The 27,169-nt window shown below is 43.2% G+C and overlaps 1 protein-coding gene across 1 annotated transcript; it reads left to right on the forward strand.

Moving 5' to 3' along the window:
- The first annotated feature begins 10,572 nt into the window (after window positions 1-10,572).
- On the forward strand, window positions 10,573-26,799 carry GLT6D1 (glycosyltransferase 6 domain containing 1). The gene is made up of 5 exons (XM_025360598.1): window positions 10,573-10,821; window positions 10,921-10,997; window positions 18,632-18,679; window positions 24,261-24,398; window positions 25,784-26,799. Exons 2-5 carry the CDS (start codon window positions 10,927-10,929, stop codon window positions 26,451-26,453), a joined length of 927 nt encoding a protein of 308 aa, XP_025216383.1. The 5' UTR covers window positions 10,573-10,821; window positions 10,921-10,926; the 3' UTR covers window positions 26,454-26,799.
- Window positions 26,800-27,169: the final 370 nt, after the last annotated feature.

The raw sequence follows: 27,169 nt of genomic DNA on the forward strand, positions 1-27,169 counted from the left end.
CACTATGTTTTAGAAAAATGTTTTCTCCTATAATCAAATTTTTGTTAAAAACAATTGGAAATGATGCAGACATTTAACAAATATTTAATTTACTGTAACTTCAGATTTTAAATTCTATGATGCTTCCTTGCAAACATTTATTCCGTTAATTTACCTAATTAATTTTTAACAGTTTACCTCGATTGCTTATGGAAATTATGATAGAAGTAAAATTCTAAGCCCCCCAACCATCTGATCGGATCCCTCCTCTCTACCAAGTGCATTCCAAAGTTAACCTGAAAAACTAGCTCAGGCCAAGATGGGAAGAGGGAGTTGGACATACCTCATTACCATCAACACAGACCTTCAGACTGAGAGGACAGACGCTCTATGTCTGATAAGAAACATTTACAATCTGTTCTCTCTGAAACCTCCACCTGGAGGCTTCACCTGCGTGATAAAACTTTGGTCTCCACAACCCCTTATTGTAACTCAGACATTCCTTTCTACTGATTTCAGGTCTTTAGGTAATAACCAAATGCTGATCAGAAAATCTTTGAGTCTGGCTATGACTTGGAAGGCCACATTTCCAGTTGTCTGGCTTTTTCTGGACTGAACTTTACATCTTACATGTGTTGATTGATGTCTTATGTCTCCCTAAAAATGTGTGAAAAAGCTGTAGCCCAACCAGCCTGGGCACAAGTCGTCAGGACCTTCTGAGACTGCGCCATAGGTGTGAAATGAAAATCTCTTGGGCTCCCCAAATCATTAACCTAAAGGGAAAGTCAAGCTGGGAACTGCTTTGGGCAAACCTGCCTTTCATGCTATTGAAAGTCAGCCCTCTGCTCACTGGGTTAAATATATATTTGATTGCCTCCTTTGAGAGGCTCTTCAGAAACTCAAAAGAATACAACCATTTATCTCTTATCTACCTATGACCTGGAAGCCCCGCCCAGCTTCGAGTTGTCCCACCTTTCTGTACTGAACCAATGTTCATCTTACATACGCTGATTGAAGTCTCATGTCTCCCTAAAATGCATAAAACCAAACTGTGCTCAGACCACCTTGGGCACCTGTCATCAGGACCTCCTGAGGTTGTGTCATGGACACATGTCCTCAACTTTGACACAATTAACATTCTAAATTAAATGAGACCTGTCTCAGATTTTGGGGGCTCACATGGGCATGTCCTTAACCTTGACAAAAGAAACTTCTAAATTCACTGGGACCTGTCTCAGATATATTTTGGTTTATAGTCATCATTTAAAGTTATTTCCCTGTTGACCATTTTTACAGCCAGTGAATTTCAGGTGTTTACCTAAGTAAGAATCTTAAGGTTAAATAAATGGTTGTTTTTGGCCAATAACTCAGGATTTACTGTTTTTATTAAACCAACAATATTGGACCAATAAATCTAAATAATAACATATATTGACAAATCTGAAGACATTTCTAATTTTATTTTACCAATGATTTTAAAGCTAGTTTATTGAAGATTTACTGGTCATATGAACTTGAAAAGTATTTGCACTTATTTACTTAAATGATTAGCGCTCCTTTATTTTTAAGCCAATTTGATACCTTGTGGTCACAACACAACAAAACACATGCATACATACATAAACACACTTAAGTGCACACGTGCACACTCACACACGCACACACAAGCACACATGCACACACACATGCACACACAAGCACACGTGCACACACACGCACTCACATGCACACACGTGCACACACTGACACACATGCACACCTCTGCACACACTCATGCGCACATGTGCACATTCGCACATGCACACACATTCCACATACACTGACATGTGCACAGTCACATGCACACACACTTGCACACACCACACACTCTCACACTCACATGCACACATTTGCACACACTTGCACACGCACGCACACACTTGCACACGCACATGCGCACACACACATGCACAAACGCACACACACACTCTCAAAAACACACAAACAGGCCAGGCGCGGTGGCTCAAGCCTGTAATCCCAGCACTTTGGGAGGCCGAGACGGGCGGATCACGAGGTCAGGAGATCGAGACCATCCTGGCAAACACGGTGAAACCCCGTCTCTACTAAAAAATACAAAAAACTAGCCGGGCGCGGTGGCGGGCGCTTGTAGTCCCAGCTACTCGGGAAGGCTGAGGCAGGAGAATGGCGTAAACCCGGGAGGCGGAGCTTGCAGTGAGCTGAGATCCGGCCACTGCACTCCAGCCTGGGCTACAGAGCGAGACTCCGTCTCGGGAAAAAAAAAAAAAAAAAAAAAAACACACACACACAAACAAATAGAGATCCATAGCTTTTGCCTTGGAATTCCAGCCAGAGGTACCAATGCAAACTCACCAGTTTATGAAAGAATGGTTGGATGTGAATAGTGTTTTTTATCTCAACACCAGCAGAAAGGTCCTCTAAACTAGAAAAAAAAATGTTTCATTAAGCAAAAACCACATCCTCATGTTTTTTTATAACCACGTCCTCATGTGTTCTTATAAACTTCACCAAAAATGCATCTGACATTCCTACTATTCTCTTAGAAACCCTCATTTCCAGTGAAAAACCTAGGATGAGTTAATTTAAAACAACATGACTTTAAGATTTTCAATTACCGGAGAGAATTGTGAGAGTAAATTTACCAAATTAATCTTACCAAAGATTACTAAAGTCATGTGAGCTGAAAGGCCACTGGGCTAGCTTCTATTAGTCTGACAAACACTTACTTTTCTTTAAGTCAACTAATTAGAGCTCTTTCATATGATTGGTAGTGAAATATTATTTCTATGTGACATATGAATACACAGACTTGACAGACCCAGACAGAGGCAAATCTTAGAGATTTAAAATGTTTCACTTGCCTGTTTTCAAAATTTTTTTCTTCCCTACTTTAGACCACTAATCTCTTGATTATCTATTCCATATCTAAAAGGTTAAGCAACTCTAAATTTGTACCTCCAAATACATGACTTAGGTGAAGCAAGGCAAAAAAACGTACATCTCAAAGGCACAGACTTGGATCTAAAAAAGGCAAAGTCTGTCATGTAAATGAAGCCATTGTCTCCCCCTTAGTTAAAGTTCCTAGTGGTTTAGATGCAGAGACAGAGATGTCCTTACAAAATGGAAGTTTCCTTTAAAGACGTAAATTTCCTTTACACAGAATTTTACTGAAGTGACCTAGTTTGATAGGTAGTATTTTCAGCGGAGCTTGATGAGATGATTGGCTTTAGGGTGGAGCCCTCTAAGGAACAGAGCCAAGAAAGCACGCACAATGTTCTGATCTAAATGTACAATGAGTGGCCCCTGTAGTGATGACCAATTTCTGTAAACTGTCCTCAGGCTTCCCTAACATTTTAGCTCTCATCTGCCATTACACATAACAAGGTCAAATCCTCTCACAGTACACAGTAATCTCTGGTATCTCTAAAAGCTGAAGAAGTCAGGTAATGCAACACAGGAAAGCAGAACTTTAGACCTGAGAAGAATCTGCCATGACTCTGAAAACTCCACAAAGAACACCCCCGCACAGGGTGAGTGGTGCCTTTATTCTGAGTTATTTAAGGATCCCAGTCATTATGATACAGGAGCTAGAAAGAAATTTAGGCAGAGAAGGAGGGTAAGAGAGTCCTCAGCAAAGTTTCCTTTTAATAAAAAGCAGTCCCCAAATCATTTCTTTCCTAACAAAAAGCAGCCTGAAAAATCAAGCTGCAAGTATAGATAAGCAAGTTAAAAGTTTACATAGGCAAATGCTGGCAGCTGTGGTGATAGAAGAGGGATCCCTGGAGGCTAAGTCTGTTCAACATGGAGGTTCCCCCTTCCCTTTTCTTGGTCGCCACCTGTGCAGTAAAAAGCAGGCAATATGACACCAGCCAGGTAGAGACCTCATCTGGATAATAAAAGATTAGGGTGGGTTGGCCGGCTTCTTCATGCACTATGCAAATGGTGCACCTAGACTGACCAACCTCTCATGTCCTATGTAAATCAGATACCACCTCCTCAAGCTCGTCTGTAAAACCCCATGCATTTCACCAAGGACCTGGAAGACCCCCTCGGGTGCCCCTCTCTCTCTGCAGGTGAGAGAGCTATCCTCTTTTCTCTTTCCTTTGCCTATTAAGCCTCTGCTCTTAAACTCACTTCTTGTGTGTCTGCATCCTCAATTTCCCTGGTATGAAATGATTAACCTCAGGTATTTGCCTCAGACAATGACGCTGCTTCAATTAGAACCCTTCTCTAGACATTTTTTTTCACTTGATACCAAAGATGGCAAAAGGGCTTCCCCTTTTGGGGAGAAATAGGGTGGAAGAAAAATAAACAAAAGAATAATTTTTAAGAAAGGAGGCACACAGAGAAATCAAGTGCATGTTCTTTTCTTTTCTTTTCTTTTTTCTTTTCTTTTCTGCAGCTTCAAGGAATTTTAGCCAATCCAGAGGCCTTGTTACCCACAGTGTGGAATTCTCATTTGGATTTGACCAAGTCAGGTAGAGATGGTCAGATCCAATGGGAGAAAGACCAAAATGACAATGAAACCAAACTATATTGTTAGAAATAAATGCTTGGTGCTACAAAGAAAACCAGCACTTAGGCAGAAAATTTCTCAGCAAGGCACATTTACTTCTGCAGAAGGGTGCTGCCTGCGTCAGTCATGATTGCAAGAGCACACCAAGTGGGGTAGGGCAGGGGTTTTTATCCCTAATGCAGTTCTTGTTTCTGTGTCCTTTCCCCATTGGTTGGAGTTGGCCTGCACAGTCTAAGCTGACCTGATTGGCTAGTGTTTGAAATTGAATATGGCCAATTATGTGGGAAGGGAGAGGCTGCTCCTTACCAACTAGATGGGAAGGGTGGTTTACAGGGTAAGAGGTTTGCTGGTTACAGATTAAGCAGATAAACAAGTGCTCACTACAGATTAAGCAGGAAGGGCTGTGTACAGAGCAAGAAAGACCAAGGAAGCTTTGAAGAGGAACTTACAATTTCTGACAGTATGATTACTGAGCTCTAATGGAAGCAGAAATGAAGACCAGCTGGTGGTCAATCTTAACTTTTAGTCATGAGGGAGAATTTTCAAGATGAAACTCCAATTCAGCTACTTACCTAGAAATGGGGCCCAGGCTGAAGACTGCTCTCTACCATCTCAGAAGCAGGAAAAGTCCCAGACTTGCCTTCCCTGTTGGAAGTGAGCTGAAACTCCTGAAAAGGAGTTGCTCAGCAAAAGAAACCTTAGATCCCAACCGAATGTTGGGAGATCAGGGATTCTCTGGGGGAGAAGGGGATACTCCTGGACTTCAGCAAATCGGACTTCAGCAAATCATCCTATTCACTTGAGCAATAAAGATAGCCCAAGCTGATACCAAGCATGGATAGGAGTGTCTACAAAAAGAGTCAAACTTGGTAAAATATTTGAAGGGATATATTCTGAGCCAAACATGAGTGATGATGGCCTATGACACAGCCCTCAGGAGGGCCTGAGAACATGTGCCCAAGGCAGTTGGTTTTATACATTTTTTATAAGCTTGCTTTTATGCATTTTAAGGAGGCATGAGACATCAATCAAATACATTTAAGAAATACATTGTTTGGTCCAGAAAGGTGGGACAAAGTGGGGCTTTCGGGTTGTAGGTAAAGTTAAACATCTTCTGGTTGACAATTGGTTGAGTTCGTCTAAAGACCTGGGATTATAGAAAGGAAATATTCAGGTTAAGACAAAAGATTGTGCAGACCAAGGTTCTTTTGGAGTCTTATAGTGGCTGCCCTTAGAGACAATAGATGGCAAACGTTTCCTATTCAGATCTTTAAAAGGTACTAGACTTTTAGTTAATCTCTTTAGGATTGGGAGGGCCTGGAAGAAAGAGATCTAGCTATATTAATTCAGATTATTTAGAAATGCAGATTTTCTCCCACAAAAGACAAAATCTCTTGTGGGAAAATAATCTACATCCTATAGAGAATCCCCTTCTCCTTTGTTTTCCTTCCTTCCTTTCCAGATCCAGGAGATAATCAACCAAGAGCCAGGCTCCCTTTTAGGTCCCTTAAGAAACATTTTACAACAGTCTCTCTCTCTGAAGTCTGCCATCTGAGAGATTCCTCTGCACAATAAAACTTGGTCCCCACAATCCTTTGTCTTGACCTGAACATCCTTTCCATTAATCACAGGTCTTCAAATAACCTCAACCAATTGTCAACCAGAAAATGTTTAAATTTACCGATAGCCTGGAAGTCTCTGCTTTGAGTTGTCCCACCTTTCTGAACCAAACCAATGTATTTCTTAAATGTATTTGATTGACGTCTCATGCCTTCCTAAAATATATAAAACCAAGCTCTACTCTGACCACCTTGGGCACATGTTCTCAGGACCTACTGAGGGCTGTGTCATAGGCCATGGTCACTCATATTTGGCTCAGAATAAATCTCTTCAAATATTTTACAGAATTTGACTCTTTTCATCCACACCAGCAATTACATTTCTGGGGATCAAGTCAGTGTCAGCCAACACGTGGTCGCAGAGCATGTCCCAGGATTGTCATGGTGGCATTATCATGAATGTCTGGCAATAGGAGACTGGTTATGTAAATTGCAATACGCTCATATAATGGAATATAGTGTGGCTGTAAATAACAAGTTCAATTTGAATGAGATGTAATGGAATGATCTTCAAAATATACTGAGAGAGAAATTCAGGGTGCTGAAGAGTGTAGCACATCACCACTTGTACCCAAAAGGGAACTACAGACAAAACTCTCTATGTGTCTACATGCATAGAAGGGTTATGAGATAAACCCCAAGGGCCATTACAGTGTGTGCTCCTGGGCTGGAGGAGGAGGAGAGCCAGGGCCAGCAAAGAAGTAGACTCGGTGTGCATTGCAGAACCCTTTGCATTGTTCAGTGTTTTGTTTTTATTTTTGAGACAGGGTCTTGCTTGGTCACCCAGGCTGCAGTGCAGTGGTTTGATCATGGCTCACGGCAACCTCCGCGTCCTGGCCTCAAGAGATCCTCCCACCTCAGCTTCCTGAGTAGCTGGGACTACAGGTGTGTGCTACCACACCCAGCTAATTTTTTTATTTTAGTAGAGACAGGGTTTCTCCATGTTGCCTAGTCTCGAACTCCTGAGCTCAAACAATCCACCCACCTTTGCCTCTCAAAGTGCTGGGTTTGCAGGCCGGAGCCACCACACCTGGAAGATGCTTTATTTTGATTTGCTGGGTCGAATGGTATTCCTTAAAAACATATGCCCAAGTCCTAACCCCTGGTATCTGTGAATGTGATCTTATTTGGAAATTGGGTCTTTGAGGATTATAGTTAAGGTGTAAACTAAGATGAGGTCACATTGCAGTAAGGTGGCCCTTAATGCAACATGACGATGTCCTAAGGAGAGGAGGAAAGACACACACACACACACACACACACACACAGAGAGAGAGAGAGAGAGAGAGAGAGAACGCCGTGTGATGACAGAGGCTGAGAGGAGGGATGCATACTCAAGCCAACGGAGCCAAGGGCGGCTGCAGCATCAGACACTGGAGACACCTCGATTTCAGGCGTCTAGCTTCCGGAATTGTCAGAGAATAAATTTATGTTGTTTTAAGCTACTCAGTTTAATTTGTTATGGCAGCTATGTGAAACTAACATGTACCTATGCTAGTTTTTCTTTCTTTCTTTTTTTTTTTTTCTGAGACAGGGTCTTGCTCTGTTGCCAGGCTGGAGTGCAGTGGCGTGATCTCAGCTCTACAACCTCCACCTCCTGCGTTCAAGCAATTCTCCTGCCTCAGCCTCCCGAGTAGCTGGGACTACAGGCATGCGCCTGGCTAATTTTTGTATTTTTAGTAGAGACGGGGTTTCACCATGTTGGCCAGGATGGTCTTGATCTCTTGACCTTGTGATCTGCCCACCTCGGCCTCCGAAAGTGCTGGGATTACAGGCATGAGCCACTGCGCCTGGCCTACTTTTTCAATAAGAGAAACTATTTTATTTTCAAATGAGAAGGGTGAAATAAATAAAGGCTCCTATTATGACCATGAATGAAGGTGGCTGTCTGAAGATGGTGGAATTGTGTACGATTGTCATTTCCTTTGTGCAGTGAGGCATCTGACTCATAACGCAAAAACATGCTGTTTCTGTAATCAGAAAAATAAGTACTTAAATGGCATCCTCAGATAGCATAAGAAGGGTTTTACTCTCTTGGGGTGATCAGAGAGAACCTCAAAGAGGATGAAGGAGGAGAAGGATGCTGCATTTTTCCTTCGTTGTATGAACATAAACATAGGTCATTCAAAATGTCTCTCCATAAGTAAGAATCAGTGATTAGGAAGTAAGGAGACACAACAAAGGAAATGAAAAGCAAAAGGATATTTACAAGTTTCCTTTAACCAACTTTCCTTCCTTCCTTCCTTCCTTCCTTCCTTCCTTCCTTCCTTCCTTCCTTCCTTCCTTCCTTCCTTCCTTCCTTTCTTCCTTCCTTTCTTCTTTTCTTTTCTTGTCTTTTTTTTTGAGATGGAGTCTTGCTCTGCTGCCCGGGCTGGAGTGCAATGGCATGATCTTGGCTCACTGCAACCTCTGCCTCTTGGGTTTAAGCCATTCTTCTGTTCTCAGCCTCCCAAGTAGCTGGGATTACAGGCGTCCACCACCACGCCTGGCTAATTTTTTTGTATTTTTAGTAGAGATGAGGTTTCACCGTGTTGGCCAGGCTGGTTTTGAACTCCTGACCTCAGATGATCTACCCACCTTGGCCTCCCAAAGTGCTGAGACTACAGGCATGAGCCACTGCACCCAACCTATCCTTTCATATTTCAAATGGGACAAAGTCTTATCCTCATAACCATGGGAAGAACCTGTGGGCAGAGACGTCACTGTGACGCTTGCATCATCAAAGGAGCCTAGTGATGTCAGCACCAATGGAAGACTCCAGTGCTAGGAGAGCAGTAGACGGCAGCTGGTTCGTGACGCAAGACAGAGCAAAAGATATGATGCTTGGAAGATAACTGTCCTCGTGGGATGGCTTTGGCTATCTTTACGTCACTCTAACCCAGGGTAAAGGACTTTTAAAGAGGGATCTAGGAGAGTTTGGATGATTGTGGTAAAATCAGGGTTAGGGTCATCCCCTAACCTTGACCTCAGAAAGATATTGACAGACAGGCAGCCTATCAACACAGCTAGGAGGGTGCCTAGGGATGATGTTATGGAGGAGGAAACGCTGCTGCAGAGAATCTGGCTAGATGGGCCTGTCTTACCCCATCCATGTGGCATTTCTAATAATCTTGAATTTAAAAGGTGGTCACTTTCAAATTGCAGAGGCACAAGAACTGGGCCCAACTGAAGCCTGCCCAGGATGGGATTATATGAAGAACTGCCCCCATAGAAATACAATGTGAGCCTCATTTTCTTTCTTTCTTTTTCTGTCTTTTTTCTTTTTTTTTTTTTTGAGACGGAGTCTCGCTCTGTCACCTAGGTTGGAGTGCAGTGGCACAATCTCAGCCTACTGCAACCTCCGCCTCCTGGGATCAAGCGATTCTGCTGCCTCAGCCTCCTGAGTAGCTGGGATTACAGGTGTGCACCACCACACCCAGCTAATTTTTGTATTTTTAGTAGAGACAGGGTCTCACCTTGTTGGTCCGGCTGGTCTTAAACTCCTGAACTCATGATCCACCCGCCTCAGCCTCCCACAGTGCTGGGATTACAGGTGTGAGCCACTGCGCCTGGCCCATGAGCCACATTTTCAATGTCCAGTTTCCTAGTAGCCACATTACAAACAGTAAGAAGAAACAGGTGAATTATTTTTCATTTAACTCACTGTTTCCAGACTACAACACCCAGATTGTTACTGTTTCAGTGTGTAATCGATATGAAGTTATGAGTGAGATGCTAAATTTTTTTCTTTCACACTGTGTTTGACTTTGAGACCCCACGTGTTTTATACACTTGCAGCTCACCTCATTTCACAGCAGCTGCATTTCACACACTCAGGGACCACACGTGGCAAGTGGCTACTTTATGGCTATCAGTGCAGAACTAAAGCATCATGTTTGTTAAATGAGTGTTCAAAAATGAAAATAACTGGGAGGCTGAGGTGGGTGGATCACCTGAGGTCAGCAGTTCAAGACCAGCCTGGCCAACATGGTGAAATCCTGTCTTCACTAAAAATACAAAAATTAGCTGGGTGTGGTGGCTGAGGCAGGAGAATCACTTGAACCCAGGAGGCAGAAGTTGCAGTGAGCCAAGATCCTGCCACTGCATTCCAGCCTGGGAGACAGAGTGAGACTCCATCTCAAAAAAAAAAAAAAAAAAAAGGAAAATCAGAGAATCAGAGACCTGCATTTTGTGTGGACACACAGCCCAATGGCGTGTTCTCAATGGGCTAGTAAACCAAATCCCATGTGAAGCCTCCATCACAAGCTCAGGCACTAGTGAGAGTCCAGATTTCCATCTTAAAGTCTAATGCTTTTAACTTAGACTTCATTCCCTGTTTACAAGATCTACCTTTGAGAGCACTTGTAAATTTTTTGACTGGCATAGTCTGGGAACAGATTACTCATCTTATTATCTCAGTGAGGAAGAAAGAATAAAAACTCGACTTTGGGGGCAGAATACATTATCCTAGGTCAAGATGACTTCCTCATCAAGATCTCATTCTGTTTTCACAGCCCTGCAGTGGAGAGATTTATTGCGTTTCTTTTATGCAATCAAGGCAGACTTTGATACGAACGCTGGGAGAGACAGAGTGCACCTGAAGCTGGCCCACAAGGAACAGTTGGCCCCGGGCACTTGAAGGAGAAGAGAGGCTTCCCTACTCAAGTCGCTGTCTCCTGATAGCTGAACATCCTAGAAGCAACCTCTAAGGTTGGTGTCCAAGGCCCATACATTAACTCATTGTTAGAAGATGACAAATATGTCATTTTTTATTGATTAAAATCTAATTTTTTCTCCCTTTTTCCCTAGGAGAGAATGAATTCTAAAAGAATGCTGTTATTGGTTTTATTTGCTTTTTCACTGATGTTGGTTGAGCGTTATTTCAGGTAAATATAAAATATAGATGAATCATGATCTTTAGTGATTGGCAGAGGTGGATTTAATTTAATTTAATTTAATTTTTGAGACAGGGGCTTACTCTCTTGCCTAGGCTGGAGTGCAGTGGTGCCATATTAGCTCACTGCAGTCTTGACGTCCCAGGCTCAAGTGATCCTCCCGCCTCAGCCTCCTGAGTAGGTGGGACTACAGGCATATGTCACCACACACAACTAATTTTTGAAATTTTTTTGTAGAGACCTATGTTGCCCAGACTGGCAGAGATAATCTAAACTGCTGAGTTTTGTCCAAAGCTATCAATACTACTCTCTAAATAAATCAAAAGTTCGTCTTTGTGGGACAAAGGAAAATACACATATTTTAATTATTTCATTGTTAAACATTCAACAATTATTTATTGAGTGCCTTCTAGGTGCCAGGCTCTATTCTAGGTGCTGGGGATGCAGTGATAACTAAAGTGCCTGTCATCAGGGAGCTTTCGTTCTATTTAGAGAAGATAGACAGTAAACACACATGAAAGACAATGCCAGCGATATAATATTTTATAAAACAAGCATAATAAAAAATAAAGGTGAGCATGCCATTTTAGAGGAATTATAAACTGTCTCAAGTTTCCATCTTTGTGTTTAATGTAAAAAAGACTAAAGTCAACCTGTGTCTATGCATATAGAAACGTGTACTAGAGGACACATCTGTAAACCTGCTGATATGGTTTAGCTGTTTTCCCCACCCAAATCTCAACTTGAATTGCGTCTCCCAGAATTCCCACGCATTGTGGTAGGGACCCAGGGGAGGTAATGAATCATGGGGAGCGGTCTTTCCTGTGCTATTCTAGTAATAATGAGTAAGTCTCATGAGATCTGATGGGTTTATCAGGGGTTTCCGCTTTTGCTTCTTTCTCATTTTCTCTTGCCTGCCGCCATGCAAGATGTACCTTTTGCCTCCCGCTATGATTCTGGGCCTCCCCAGCCATGTGGAACTGTAAGTCCAATTAAACCTCTTTTTCTTCCCAGTCTTGGGTAGCAGCAGGAAAACAGACTCACACATCTGCTAATATTCTCTCATCTAGAAAAACTCAAATTCTTGCTTTCTCTGTACCACTCCTCGTGGTCTTCCTCATAAGCAATGCGGTGTTTCCAGAGGCTGTTTGAACAGCAGTAGTATCATGAGAGATAACGGTTTTTGAAAACGAAGGCTTTGCACAACACATATCTGGTAAGGGACTTGTATCCAAAATTTGCAAAGAGCTCTTAAAATTTGACAACAAGGAAACAAACACCTGAATTTAAAAATTAAAGATTGGCTTTTAAAACATTTAAAAATAAGCAGAGGAACTGAATAGAATCTCACAAGAGAAGATATACCGATGGGAAATAAGCAAAGGCCAAGATTCTCAGTCTCATTTGTCATCAGGGAATTGCAATGAAAACAGGAGATACCGCTACACACCCATTAGAACGGCTAACACCCAAAAATCTAAAATCTGAAAACCAGCTTCTGGTGAGGAAGTAGAGCGACAGGAACTCTCATTCATTGCTGGTGGGAATGCAAAATGGTACTGTGGAAGACAGCGTGGCAGTTCCTTAGAAAGCTAGATAGAGCTTTACCTGCCATGGAGCAGCTGTGCTCCTAGGCATTTAGCCAACTGATTAAAAAACTTATGTCCACACAAAACTCTGCACAAGATGCTTATAGAAACTCTATTCATAAATGCCTCAAACCACTAACAAACTAGATGCCCTTCAGCAGGTGAATGATAAACAAGCTGTAGTTCATGAAGCGCTCCAAACCAGAAACCAACACACAACAGGAGAAGGATAGACATGCTGTGGCTCATCCGTGCAATGGAATATCACCCAACAGTAAAAAGAAATGAGCTGGCCTGGTGTGGTGGCTCATGCCTATAATCTCAGCACTTTGGGAAGCCAAGGCAGGTGGATCACCTGAGGTCAGGAGTTTGAGACCAGCCTGACCAACATGGAGAAACTCCGTCTCTACTATCAATACAAAATTAGCCAGGCGTGGTGGTGCAGGCCTATAATCCCAGCTACCCAGGAGGCTGAGGCAGGAGAATCGCTTGAACCCGGGAGGCGGAGGTTGCGGTGAGCTGAGATCACGCCACTGCACTCCAGCCTGGGCAACAAGAGTGAAACTCCATCTCAAAAAAAAAACAAACAACAAAAAAAAAGAAATGAGCTATCAAAACTGGTAGAAGGCATGGAGGAACCCTAAACGCATATTGCTAAGTGCAAAAAGACCATCTGAAAAGACTGCATGCTGTGTAATTCTCATGTGACATTCTGGAAAAGGCGAAACTATATTGGCAGGAAAAAGATCAGTGGTTGCCATGGGGTGGAGATGAGGGAGGGGATGAATAGGTGAAGCACAAAGGAATTTTGGGGGGCAGTGAAACTGGACACATGTAACTTTGCATTTAAAAAAAAACGCACAGGATGTTACAGCGCGAAGAGTGAAATTAACATTAAATTTAAAAAATCAGGAAGTTCGAGGTATCCTAGGAAGCAATGCAGACTGTGAGAACATAATCTATATCCCACATGTACAGAACAAGCCCACTGGAAGGGGTGAGGGAAAAAGCTGCTGACCTAAAATAACTTGGGAATGAGTGGAGTTTGTTTTGTTTTGTTTTGAGACAGAGTCTCTGTCACCCAGGCTGGAGTGCAGTGGCATGATCTCAACTCACCACAACCTCTGCCTCCTGGGTTCAAGCTATTCTTCTGCCTCAGCCTCCCGAGTAGCTGGGACTACAGCCACGTGGCACGACGCCTGGCTAGTTTTTTATTTTTAGTAGATATGGGGTTTCACCATATCGGCCAGGCTGGTCTCGAACTCCTGACCTCAGGTGATCTGCCTACCTCAGCCTCCCAAAATGCTTGGATTACAGGTGTGAGCCACAGTGCCCAGCTGGGAATGAGTTGAGTTTAAAAGTAGAAGCAATAGAAACTGCACATGAGCACTGTGTTTGGGTCGATAAAGGTTTTTTCCCACAGGAGAATGAGTTAACAATTCTGCTGCTGCTCTACATGTATGTTTGAATCAGTTAAATAAATGAATGGGGCATGGGGGAGCAGGTTTCTTGCTGTTGGAGGGGACTTCATAGATAAGGAAGAAAGGGGCTGCAATGATCCAGGTGGGAATGGATTGAAGCTGGAGACCTCAGCATGAACTCACGTTTACCTTACTGTGAACAGAGATGTTTACGTGTCAAGATGTTCGAAGATATGTGGATATACACACAGGTTAGTGTCTATTTCCTTGCTGTATTAGCTGAGAGGGCCTAGGAGGAAGGACACCCCGCTAGCAGTGAGCACACCTGGTGCCCAGATCTTGGTTTCTAGCACCATTCTCCAGGAAAACAACCAAGGCTTCTTGGAGAAGTGGGTGATTCTAGATTCGGGCAGGAGATTTATAAGATGAGCCCAGAGCATCTCATAATGCCAGGAAGGATGGAAGGGATTTTTAAAACATTCTATATTTAAGGGAGTATGCCACTTAAATGGGACATGGGAGCTAACTGGGAGAGCTCCCAATGGCCAGAGCTGGAGCCACTTGAGCGAGAAAAGAAAGTAACATTGAATTATAACCCAGAGTATGAAATGAATTTCCACAAGTTCATACTGATGTAAATGAATGATTGGAGGAAAAACAAGAAGGAAGAAAGGAAGGAAGACAGGTTGGCTGGATGTTGGAAGGATAGAAAGAAGGAAGAAGGGAGAAGAGACAAATCTCCCATATGCAGAAGAATTCTAAATCACGTCTGTAGATTCTCCACCACCAAGGACGCAGAACCTGACGCCCCAGTCCTGAAATGTGAGTTGCGTGCAGTGCTTCCTTATAAAGAAAGCGGGGAGAAAGAGCAGTCTTTGTGTGGAGAGACCTGAAAACACAACCCTAGCCAGGCAGACAAGGTCAGCATCAACAGGAAGTCATGATGGGCTCTGAGAGGCGGCTGCAGTCAAGAGGAACCTGTGCAGACAGGAGGCTGAGTGGAGTGTGGCGTCCTGGGTGGGATCCAGACAGTAGGCTGACTGGAGTGTGGCGTGCTGGGTGGGACCCCGAGAAAGAGAAGGAACATTAGGGGAAAACAAGAAAATCCAACCAAAATATGGGATCTCGTTAATAATAGAGCATCAGTGTTGCTTCATGAATGGGAACAAAAGTACCCTACTAAAGCTAGATGTTAATAATAGGGGAAACTGGGTGAGTGCAGGGGATTCCACCTACTAGCTTTAGAATGTTTTTGTAAGGCTGAATCTGCTCTAAAAATAAAGTTGATTGAAACAAAAAAAGGGGAAATAAAGTAAAAGTAAATCATGCAAAAAAAAAAAAAAAAAAAAGGAAAGGAAAACAAAGCCAGGTGCGGTGGCTCATGCCTGTAATTCCAGCACTTTGGGAGGCCGAGGCGGGCAGATCACTTGAGGTCAGGAGTTCGAGACCACCTGGCTGACATGGCAAAACCCTGTCTCTACTAAAAATACAAAAATTAGCAGGGCGTGGTGGTGGGTGCCTATAATCCCAGCTACTGGGAAGGCTGAGGCAGGAGAATTGCTTGAATCTGGGAGGCGGAGGTTGCAGTGAGCTGAAATCACACCACTGCACTCCAGCCTGGGAGACAGAGTGAGACTCTGTCTCAAAAAACAAAACAAAATGACCACCCCCACTGCTTTGGTGCCATGTATTTTGTGTCGTTTGTCCTCCTGGAGGATTGTACCTTAATGAAAAGGATGCATGGCCAGTTATAAAGGGTTTCAGATGATCTGTTTGAGGTTAATGATGGGGTCATCTTCGGCAGAAGGGGGACAGGGACCCACACGTTAATCCACGGCACAGATCCTGCCATCTACCCCAGAACCATAGCCGGGGGCCTGGCATGTAGGAGGTGCTCACTCATTATTTGGTAAGAAATGAATAAATAATTGGATCTTGATTCTAGATATTTTGTTATTGAAATTGCAATGGGTCTTTGTTCAAATTTAAAACTTAAATTATTTTTTTTTCATTTATTTAAAGAATAAGGAGTTATTCACTGGTTGGGTTGATCCATTTAGGAAATATACATACAGGATGCTCAGTTACATTTGAATTTCAGATAAACAGTGAGTCATTTTTAACAGAAGTGTGTCCCATGCAATAGTTACACGAAAAAATTATTCATTGCTTATTGTAAACTGAACGGACATCCTGTGTTTTGTCTGGCAAACCTCTCTATAGAAAAGGAATCTCAGGCCAGGTGCGGTGGCTCATGCCTGTAGTCCCAGCACTTTGGTAGGCCAAGGCAGGCAGATCACCTGAAGTCAGGAGTTCCAGACCAGCCTGGCCCCATCTCTACTAAAATACAAAAAATAAAAATAAAAATAAAATTAGCCGGGTGTGGCAGTGGGCACTTGTAATCTGAGCTACTCGGGAGGCTGAGGCAGGAGAATCGCTTGAACCCGTGAGGCAGAGGTTGCAGTGAGCTGAGATCGTGCCACTGCACTCCAGCCTGGGAGACAGAGCAAGACTCCCTCTAAAAATAAAAATAAAAATAAAAATAAAAATAAAAATAGAAAAGGCATCTCAGCCGGCGAGAATATTTGTTGTCTAAATATTCCACAAACTGCAAAGCAAGGCTGGAGGGGGTCAACTGGGTCCTAACGGCAAGAGAGGCAAGGGAAACAGAAAACCAAAGACAGCGCTAATCTCTAAAGACACCACTGTCTGTGTTATGTGCAGGCTGGTGTGTATGTAATGCACGTGTGTGTGTGCTTGTGTGTGTGTGTGCACGTGTGTGTGTGGTGAGCTTGAGGATTTGGGGGTTGGTTACAGAAAGGACAGGACAGGTTGGGTGTGACGGCTCATTCCTGTCATCCCAGCACTTTGGGAGACTGAGGCAGGTGGATCATTTGAGGTCAGGAGTTTGAGACCATCCTGGCCAACATGGTGAAACCCCATCTCTACTAAAAACACAAAAATTAGTTGGGTGTGGTGATGCGTGCCTGTAATCCCAGCTACTGGGGGGGCTGAGGCAGGAGAATCACTTGAACCCAAGAGGTGGAGGTTGCAGTGAGCTAAGATTGCACCACTGTACTCCAGCCTGGGCGACAGAGCAAGACTCCATCTTGAAAAAAAAAAAAAAAAATCTCTGTCAAGGGTGATTTTTTTCTTTAGGTTACAATAACCCTCTTCAGCCAGGATGTTCTCTGCTCTGGTCATTCTGCAGGGCCCCAGAAATTAAGACCAGCATGGTGAAAGAATGAGGACCTTAAATTAAGTTCCCCCTTTGTCGCTTCATGTTTTTGAAGTCTGGTGTGGACAATTTGGATTTTGATGTGTCTTGCCCTGTGGAATCCAATCATGGTATGTCTGTGGCTAAGGATACTCATGAGAATACCATAAAAGGAGACAGTCTTGAAGTCATTTATTTTACTTAAAAATATCCCAGGGTTACTATCCTAGGAAACGCAGGGAGACCCTGTCTCTACAAATAATTTTAAAATTCGCCAGGCACAGTGGCACACCCCTGTGGTCTGAGCTACCTGGGAGGCTGAGGTGGGAGGATCGCTTGAGCCCAGGAGGTTGAGGCTGCAGTGAACTGTGATGGTGACACTGCACTCCAGCCTGGGTGACAGAGTGAAAACCTGTCAAAAAAAAAAAAAATCTTCCTAGGGTTACGAAACAGAGGTTGCCTAATAAGCTTGCTAATAGCTTAAAAGCACAATTACACTCTAGATGAATGCAGTGTTGAAATGCAAAGGGAGGTAGCTTGTGCCTGTGGTCCCATATACCTTGGAGGTTGAGGTGGGAGGATGGCTTGAGCTCAGGGGTTTGAGGCTGCAGTGAGGCGTGATCATGCAAGTGAGAACGCATCTCTTAAAATAAATAACAAAATAAATGCAAACAGAATCAAAGACGAACTTCTGGATGCCTCCTCCCCACCTCTTTACAACATGTAGCAAAGACGCTTATGTTTGGTAAATAAATTAATTAAATCTATGTTTTTGTCTGAATATACATTCTCTTACCTGATCTGTTCATTTCCTTTTTTTATTTTTTATTATTATTTTTTTTGAGACGAAGTCTCGCTCTGTCGCCCAGGCTGGAGTGCAATGGTGCGATCTCGGCTCACTGCAAGCTCTGCCTCCCGGGTTCAGGCCATTCTCCTGCCTCAGCCTCCCGAGTAGCTGGGACTACAGGCGCCCACCACCAGGCCCGGCTAATTTTTTTTGTATTTTTAGTAGAGACGGGGTTTCACAGTGTTAACCAGGATGGTCTCGATCTCCTGACCTCGTGATCCGCCCGCCTTGGCCTCCCAAAGTGCTGGGATCACAGGCGTGAGCCACCGCGCCCGGGCATTTCCTTTTTTTAAAAAAAAATCTTCCTCCCAACACCCATACTCTTTCCTGACATTCTGCCTGTGGCCATGACCTCCTTTCCCTACATCTCTTTCCTAGACCAGCTCACACCCTTCCCCACCCAGCTGAGATACCTCCTCTCCAGGAGGCTTCCCCGACTCTGATTTGGGTTGACACATGTTGACAAAATGCCAAACAGGGCCTGCCCATTGTAGGCTCAATAAACATTGAACAGCCTCCCTGTAATCACTCGGTTTTCTCTTTGTACCCAGGAATCACCAAGTAGAAGAACTTCGACTCTCAGACTGGTTTCATCCTAGGTAAGAACAAAAATGCCTTTTTGCATGCACACACCAACGATATACCTCAACTTGACGTGATAGGTTTTTCTTCCCCAGTCACTAAATTCAGCTCTCCTGCGAGGTTTCCGGAATTGGAGTTTGATTTTCAAGGTTCTTTTTTTTTTTTTTTTTTTTGAGACGGAGTCTCGCGCTGTCGCCCAGGCTGGAGTGCAGTGGCCGGATCTCAGCTCACTGCAAGCTCTGCCTCCCGGGTTCACGCCATTCTCCGGCCTCAGCCTCCCGAGTAGCTGGGACTACAGGCGCTGCCACCTCGCCCGGCTATTTTTTGTATTTCTTAGTAGAGACGGGGTTTCACCGTGTTAGCCAGGATGGTCTCGATCTCCTGACCTCGTGATCCGCCCATCTCGGCCTCCCAAAGTGCTGGGATTACAGGCTTGAGCCACCGCGCCCGGCCCGATTTTCAAGGTTCTTATAAACAAACCAGGGTCCGTTGATCACGAACCAGGCGATGACGGTGGTCATGAAGAAGCAGACTCACGCTACCTGGCTTGGCTTTCCTGGTTTACACAGTGCAAGAACGTCTCTTCGGAAACAGCTTGAAAATGCTACTGATGATGCTGCTTGACTTTGGTGGCAGCACTCAGGGGCAGCCTCATCCTTTGTAAAGTGTGTGTAGTGTTCAACTTTGTGTTGTGTTCCTATGTAGGTTTGGGGTTATTTACAGTTTGGGGGCTATTGTAGGCAAAGTTCTGGTGACTAAATGTAGCCCTTTTTTGTTTTTTTTTTTTTTACACAGATGTATGACTTCCTATGTGAGATCCATTTCTAAAATGAAGTTATTAGGCCAAAGAATGCAGACATTTAAAATTTTGGATGTAAATTTAAAATGGCTAAATTTACTTTTAATAATGGTACCATTTTATCTTCTTGTATACAGTGCATAAAGTATTACAAGCTTTTTTATGTTTGGTAAAGCTGCTAGTTAAGACCTCAATTCAATTTGCATTTCTGTAATTGTATTGTTTGAGTTTTTTTTTTTTTTTTTTTAGAGACAGAATTTTGCTCTTGTTGCCCAGGCTGGAGTGCAATGGCGTGATCTTGGTTCACTGCAACCTCTGCCTCCAGGGTTCAAGTGATTCTCCTGCCTCAGCCTCCTGAGTAGCTGGGATTACAGGTACCTGCCACCGCACCTGGCTAATTTTTGTATTTTTAGTAGAGACAGGGTTTCACCATGTTGGCCAGGCTGGTCTTGAACTCCTGACCACAGGTGATCCACCTGCCTCAGCGTCCCGAGTATCTTTTTATATGTTTACCATTCATTCATATTTCATCTTTCGTGTAGGTTTTTTGTTTGTTTGTTGTTTTGTTTTTGTTTTTCTTTTGTTTTTGTTTTTGTTTTTTTGAGATGGAGTCTAGCTCTGTTGTCCAGGCTGGAGTGCAGTGGCACGATTTCAGTTCACTGCAAGCTCTGCCTCCCAGGTTCACACCATTCTCTTGCCTCAGCCTCCCAAGTAGCTGGGACTACAGGCGCCCACCACCATGCCTGGCTAATTTTTTATGTATTTAGTAGAGACGCGGTTTCACGGTGTTGGCCAGGATGGTCTTGATCTCCCGATCTCGTGATCCGCCCGCCTCGGCCTCCTGAAGTGCTGGGATTATAGGCATGAGCCACCGTGCCCAGCCCAAAATATGTTCTTTGATCATTTTTTCTAAATTCTAAAATTAGAAATCAGTAACAGAAAGTAATTTGGGTAATTTACAGATGTGTGGACATTTAACAATTCACTCCTAAATACTCAAAAAGGAACCACAAGAGAAATTAAAAAATATTTTAATGTGATTGAAAATAAAAACACTACATGCCAAACTTATGGGGTGCAGCAAAAGCAGTGCTTACTGAGAAATTTATAGCTATAAATGCCTACATTAAAATGAAAGATCCCAAGTCAATAACCTGCTAATTTTAAAATTTTTTTGTAGAGATGAGGTCTTGCTATTTTGACCAGGCTGGTCTTAGGCTTTATACGTTAAGGAAAATGTATACATTAAGAAAATCAGAAAAGAAGAACCAAATAAAACTAAAGCAAGGACAGGAAAAAAAGAGGAGCAAATCAATTAAATAGAAAATAGAATAATAATAGAGAAAGTTAACAAAACCAAAATTGGTTTTTTGAAAAGATAAACAAATTTGCCAAAAGTATAACTTGATTGACCTAGATAAAAAGGGAGAACTGAAATTACTAGAATCAGGAGTGAAAGAGGGGACATGACCACCAACTTCCAGAAATAATAAGGATTATGAGGGAATACTGTGATTAATTGTATGCCAACAAATTAAATAACCTATGTGAAATGAAGAAATTCCTAGAAAGACTAAAGAAGAAAGGGAAAATTTGAATGAACTATAATAAGTAAATACTTTGAATTAGTAATAAAAATCTTTCTACAAAGAAAAGCCCAGAAATACAAAATGTCATTGGTAAACTATGTCAAATGCTAAAGAAGAATTAATACCAATCTTTCACAAGCTCTTCAAAATATTAAAAGAGAAAGGAGTATTTTCCAACTCATTCTAGACCAGTATTACCCTGATACCAAAACCAGACAAAGGTATCACAAGAAAACTACAGACCAATATCCCATATGAATATAAATGCAAAACTTTTCAGCAAAATACTATTATAGAAAACTGAATTCAGCAACATGTAAAAAAGGATTATACACCATAAACTACATAGTGAGATTTATTCCAGGAATTCAAGGTTGGTTCAATGTATGAAAATCAATTAATGTAATACACTGTATTAATAGAATACAGAATATAAAACCCACAGGATCATCTCAATCGATGCAGAAAAAGCATTTGACAAAATTCAACACTTAAAATAATAAGCACCCAACAAACTAGAAATGGAAGGGAACTTCCTCAACCTGATGAATCAAAAGTACAACAACAATAAAAAATAGGTAAAGTGGACTTCATCAAAACTAAAACTTCCACGAATCAAACGACATTATCAAGAAAATGAAAAGACAACCCACAGAATAGGAAAAACATTTGCAATTCACATCTGATAAGGGCCTAATATCCAGAATATATAAATAACTCTTATAATTAAACAACAAAATAACAAATAGTGATTTAAAATGGGCAAAGGATCTGAATAGCCGTTTCTCCAAAGAAGGTATACTAATGGCCAATAAGCACATGAAAAGATGCTCAACAGTATTAGCTATTAGGGAAATGCAAATTAAGGTCACACTGAGATAGCACTTCACACTCTATGATGTATAAAGATGTGTAAAGTTGGCCGGGCGCAGTGGCTCAAGCCTGTAATCCCAGCACTTTGGGAGGCCGAGACGGGCGGATCACGAGGTCAGGAGATCGAGACCATCCTGGCTAACACGGTGAAACCCCATCTCTATTAAGAAATACAAAAAACTAGCCGGGCGAGGTGGCGGCGCCTGTAGTCCCAGCTACTCGGGAGGCTGAGGCAGGAGAATGGCGTAATCCCAGGAGGCGGAGCTTGCAGTGAGCTGAGATCCGGCCACTGCACTCCAGCCTGGGTAACAGAGCGAGACTCTGTCTCAAAAAAAAAAAAAAGATGTGTAAAGTAGGATGGCTGGAATAAAAAAGATAACAAAAAAGTGTTGGCGAGGATGTGGAGAAATTTGAAATTTCATCTACTTTTGGTGGGAATGTAAAATGGTGCAGCCTTTATGGGAGACAGTTTGTCAGTTCCTCAAAAAGTTAACCATAGAATTATCATATGACCCAGCAGTTCTACCTCTAGATATATACGCAAGAGAATTAAAGGCATATCTTCACACAAAAAACTCATGTATGAATTTTAATAGCAGTATTATTCATAGTAGCCAAAAGTGTTAATAACTCAAATGTTCTTCAACTAATGAACAGATAAACAAAATGTGGTCTAGCCATCCAATGGAATATTATTCAGCCATATTTCCAGAACAGGCAAATCTACAGAGACAGAAAGCAGATGAGTTGTTGCAGGGATTGTAGGGAGAAGGGAATGGGGAGTGACTCCTTTTCGGTAGTGATATATTAAAGTATTTCATTTTCTTTGGAGAAATTGTAAATAGCATTGTGTTTTAAATATTACTTTCTGCATGTTCATTGTTCATAGTAAGGAGATTACTTTTTTAATGTGTTGACCTTGTATCCTGAAGCTTTGCTGAGTTCACTTGTTAGTTCTAGGAGATTTTGGTTGTTTTTAGATTCCTTAGGATTTTCTATGTAGACAATTATGTAATCTGCAAATAGGGACAGTGTTATTTTTTTCCTTTCCAATCTGATGGCATTTATTTCATTTTCTTGCCTTATTGCAGTGGCTAGAACTGTCATTACTATGTTGGAGCTGCCATGTTCCTCATTGTAGGGAGAAAGCATTCAGTCTTTCACTATGAAGTGTGTGAGCTAGAGGATATTTGTAGATGTTCTTTATCAAGTTGAGGGCATTCCCCTCTATTACTTTTTTTTCTGGGAGCTTTTATCATGAATCGACATTGAACTTCGTAGGGTGTTTTTTCCAAGTTGAGCATGGGATTGATCTTCTCTATCTTTCAATATGGTGGTTTACATTCATTGATTTTCAGATGTTTAATAGCCTGTCTTAAATCCTGCTGTGGTCTTGTTGTATTGAAGGCAAATCGGATGGCTCTCTCCCTTTTTGGACTCATCTCTCATTTCTGCTGCATTGCACTGATGGGCCTAAAGCATGAGGGAGAAGCTGAAAAAAAAAAAAAAGGGCATCCCCAGAAACTTGTAGGAAAAGGGGAGAGAGAAAAAGAAAGCAGACAAGGAGGGAAAAATAAAGGCATTGCATAAGGGAGGTGATCTCCTGCCTCCCATCTTGGCTTCGGTAAATGATCGGAGAGTGTTCTAACTCTGGGCTGCCTAATTTTGAGCTGCAGTCAGAGCTCAGACAAGGCAGCTCCTGGGCTCAAAGGCAGGTGGTTGGGGAAGGAACACACAAACCCAGGAGCCAGGTGGGCTAGGTGTGGCATCCCAACCCCCATGTGTTAACTGTGCGGTGTCAGGCAACTTACTCAATCGTGTGTGCCTCTGGTTCCCCATGTGGAGACCAGGGGTGGTGGCACTCACTGCATAGGGCATTGCAAAGATAAATCCAGTGGGATAATGCACTCAAACACAGAGCCAGATGTGCAGCTGGTGCTTTTTTTTTTTTTTTTTTTTTGAGACGGAGTCTGACTCTGTCGCCCAGGCTGGAGTGCAGTGGCCGGATCTCAGCTCACTGCAAGCTCCGCCTCCCGGGTTTACACCATTCTCCTGCCTCAGCCTCCCGAGTAGCTGGGACTACAGGCGCCGGCCACCTCGCCCGGCTAGTTTTTTTTGTATTTTTTAGTAGAGACGGGGTTTCACCGTGTTAGCCAGGATGGTCTCGATCTCCTGACCTTGTGATCTGCCCGCCTCGGCCTCCCAAAGTGCTGGGATTACAGGCTTGAGCCACCGCGCCCGGCCAGTACTTTCTAAGCATTAGTCATTACTGCTCGGCACCTGCTGCCGGCGCCTCAGTAAAGCAAGCCCTGTTTTAATTTGGTTCTTGTTCCACAGAAAACGCCCTGATGTTATAACGAAAACAGACTGGCTTGCTCCCATTGTATGGGAAGGGACTTTCGACAGGCAGGTCCTGGAAAAACATTACAGAAGGCGGAATATCACCGTGGGCCTGGCTGTCTTTGCTACTGGCAGGTAGGTGCCACTCACCTTTGCCCTTTTTTATTTTGGGAAAATGTGGATCAGCATTCACGGGTCTTTGCCCTCCAAAGAGCCAACCATAATCAAGCATAATTAATGATAACAATAGCCATGATTTCTGTGAGAAACGAACTCACCCTTCCAAAACCAAAGAATGGACTCAGAGACCTGGAGAACAGTGAAAGTGAGACTTTTAATGACGGTCTTGCACGATCGGGTGTCTGATGGGCAGGCACACCCAGCACAGCTTCAACAAGCCATTTATCACCTAGTGCGCAGGCCCCTCCCCCAGTTGCTCATAGGCTGAGTACTGTGGGAGGGGGGCGGGGTCACAATCTTCCAAGAGGTCACCTATTGGTTGTTGAGCAGGGGCTTTAGGTGTTTTCTTTAGGGTGGTTTTGCTGCATTTTGTTGCAGCCCACAATGCATTGCAGTCGTGGTCAGCTCAGGGGCTCTTCAAGTATCTGACTTAGGACCTAAGTAGCTGAGCAGGCTGATAAGAACAGACAAAGCGAGCTATTTTGCAGACTAGTAAAGTTTTATATTTTTAAACTTTTTTGACTAAACTTTTTTGCTTTGGGTGAGGGCAACTAAGGCGGGAGGCCAACAAGCAGGCATTGGCTATATAAGCTGGGGCCTAGTATATCCTGTTTCTCTTGTAGTTTGCTGACCTAAGCCGATTTAAGGCCCTTTGTCTTGGAAATGGACTACTGTAGATATGATTTCCTTCAATTTCTGGCTGGCCTGTACAAAAGGTGTGCTGGGTTTCTCTGTCGATGGCCGAGTCCTTAACACCAGTGGGAACCTTTTGACTCATATCCATTTAGCTCCTGCTCCCTTTCTTCACAACAGCCATTCTAAAACATGGTGGGTTTTCTCAGGCCTCCGAGTGAGGACATTCCTTCCCACTCACCGACTCAGCTGAAGCTGTGGGCCCGGCTCTTCCACGCTTATACATCCCGAGTTCCTTAGCATCAGAGGACACCCATGTTAGCACATTCAGCCGCCTCTTCTCCTGATCATGTTTAGAAAAGTAAGTGTTGGCCAGGCACGGTGGCTCATGCCTGTAATCCCAGCACTTTGGGAGACCGAGGTGGGCGGATCACCTGAGGTCAGGAATTTGAGACCAGCCTGGCCAACATGGTGAAACCCCATTTCTACTAAAAACACACACACACAAAAAATTAGCCGGGCGTGGTGGCAGGTGCCTGTAATCCCAGCTACTTGGGAGGCTGAGGCAGGAGAATTGCTTGAACCTGGGAGGCGGAGGTTGCAGTGAGTTGAGATCACACCACTGCACTCCAGCCTGGGCATCAGAGCAAGACTCCATCTCAAAAAAAAAAGAAAAGTAAGTCTCTTCTCTGGTGTGTGTTACCTAGGTTTGCAGAGGAGTACCTGAGGCTGTTCCTACACTCCGCGAATAAGCACTTCATGACAGGCTACCGAGTGATCTTCTACATCATGGTGGACGCCTTCCTCCAGCTGCCTGACATAGAGCCCGGTCCTCTTCGAACGTTCAAAGCATTTGAAGTGGACGCTGAGAGGTGGTGGCTCGACGGCTCCCTGGTGTACATGAAGAGCCTGGGTGAACATATCACCAGTCACATCCAGGATGAGGTGGACTTCCTCTTCAGTATGGCGGTCAACCAGGTCTTCCAGAATGAGTTCGGGGTGGAGACGCTGGGCCCGTTGGTGGCCCAGCTCCATGCCTGGTGGTATTTCAGAAACACCAAGAACTTCCCTTATGAGAGGAGGCCGACCTCAGCAGCTAGCATCCCGTTTGGACAGGGGGATTTCTATTATGGCAGCTTGATGGTTGGTGGCACGCCCCATAATATTTTAGACTTCATCGAAGAATATCTGAATGGAGTTATTCATGACATCAAAAATGGACTCAATAGCACCTATGAAAAGCACCTGAACAAGTATTTTTACCTCAATAAACCCACCAAGCTGTTATCACCAGAATACAGCTGGGATCTTGCATTTTCTCCTCCTCCGCAGATCCAATACGTCAAGGTTGCACATGATTCCCACAGGAAATTATGAATTACGCCATTAGGTTTATGTCGAATAAACGAATCACGGCAATTTCTTATAAATGAGGGAAGTCTTAAAACCCTCCATTTTTTAGAGACATACAAATGTACATCCTTCCCAAATAAATGTTTCTTCTTGCCATTTTGAGCCATCTTATTTGGCTAATATAGGATAAAGAATAAAAGGATAATTACTTAACATGAATACACAGTAATGTTACTATCTATGTATTGTAGATAATGTGAAAATGCATTTGACATAGAATGAATTTTTTTAAATGGAGAAAGACTGTAGTTGAGAAAAGACATTCATAAAATGGAAAAGTAGCTCATGCAAAGGAAAAAAAAAATGCCAGGCCACTCATTAAGTCTTCACTGTGTTTTTCCACGCTGGGATACGTGTGGCTTGTGGTCAACCTCACGTATTGTCTCAGTCTGTCCAGTGTGTGATTTGACACAGGTGAGCTAGAGGAATCCGGCCAAAGCCACGTCTTACTATTATGGTTTCAAAGTGAGATATTCAGTTCCTTTCGTTAAAAAGCTGTAGGTATTGGCCGGTTGCGGTAGCTCATGCCTGTAATTCCAGCCCTTTGGGAGGCCAAGGCAGGTGGATCACCTGAGGTCAGGAGTTCGAGACCAGCCAGCCTGGCTAACATGGTGAAACCCCATTTCTACTAAAAATACAGAAAATTAGCTGGGTGTGGTGGCATGTGCCTGTAATCCCAG

This window comes from Theropithecus gelada, chromosome 15, assembly GCF_003255815.1.
Source record: "Theropithecus gelada isolate Dixy chromosome 15, Tgel_1.0, whole genome shotgun sequence".
In the NCBI taxonomy this organism is placed as follows: domain Eukaryota; kingdom Metazoa; phylum Chordata; class Mammalia; order Primates; family Cercopithecidae; genus Theropithecus; species Theropithecus gelada.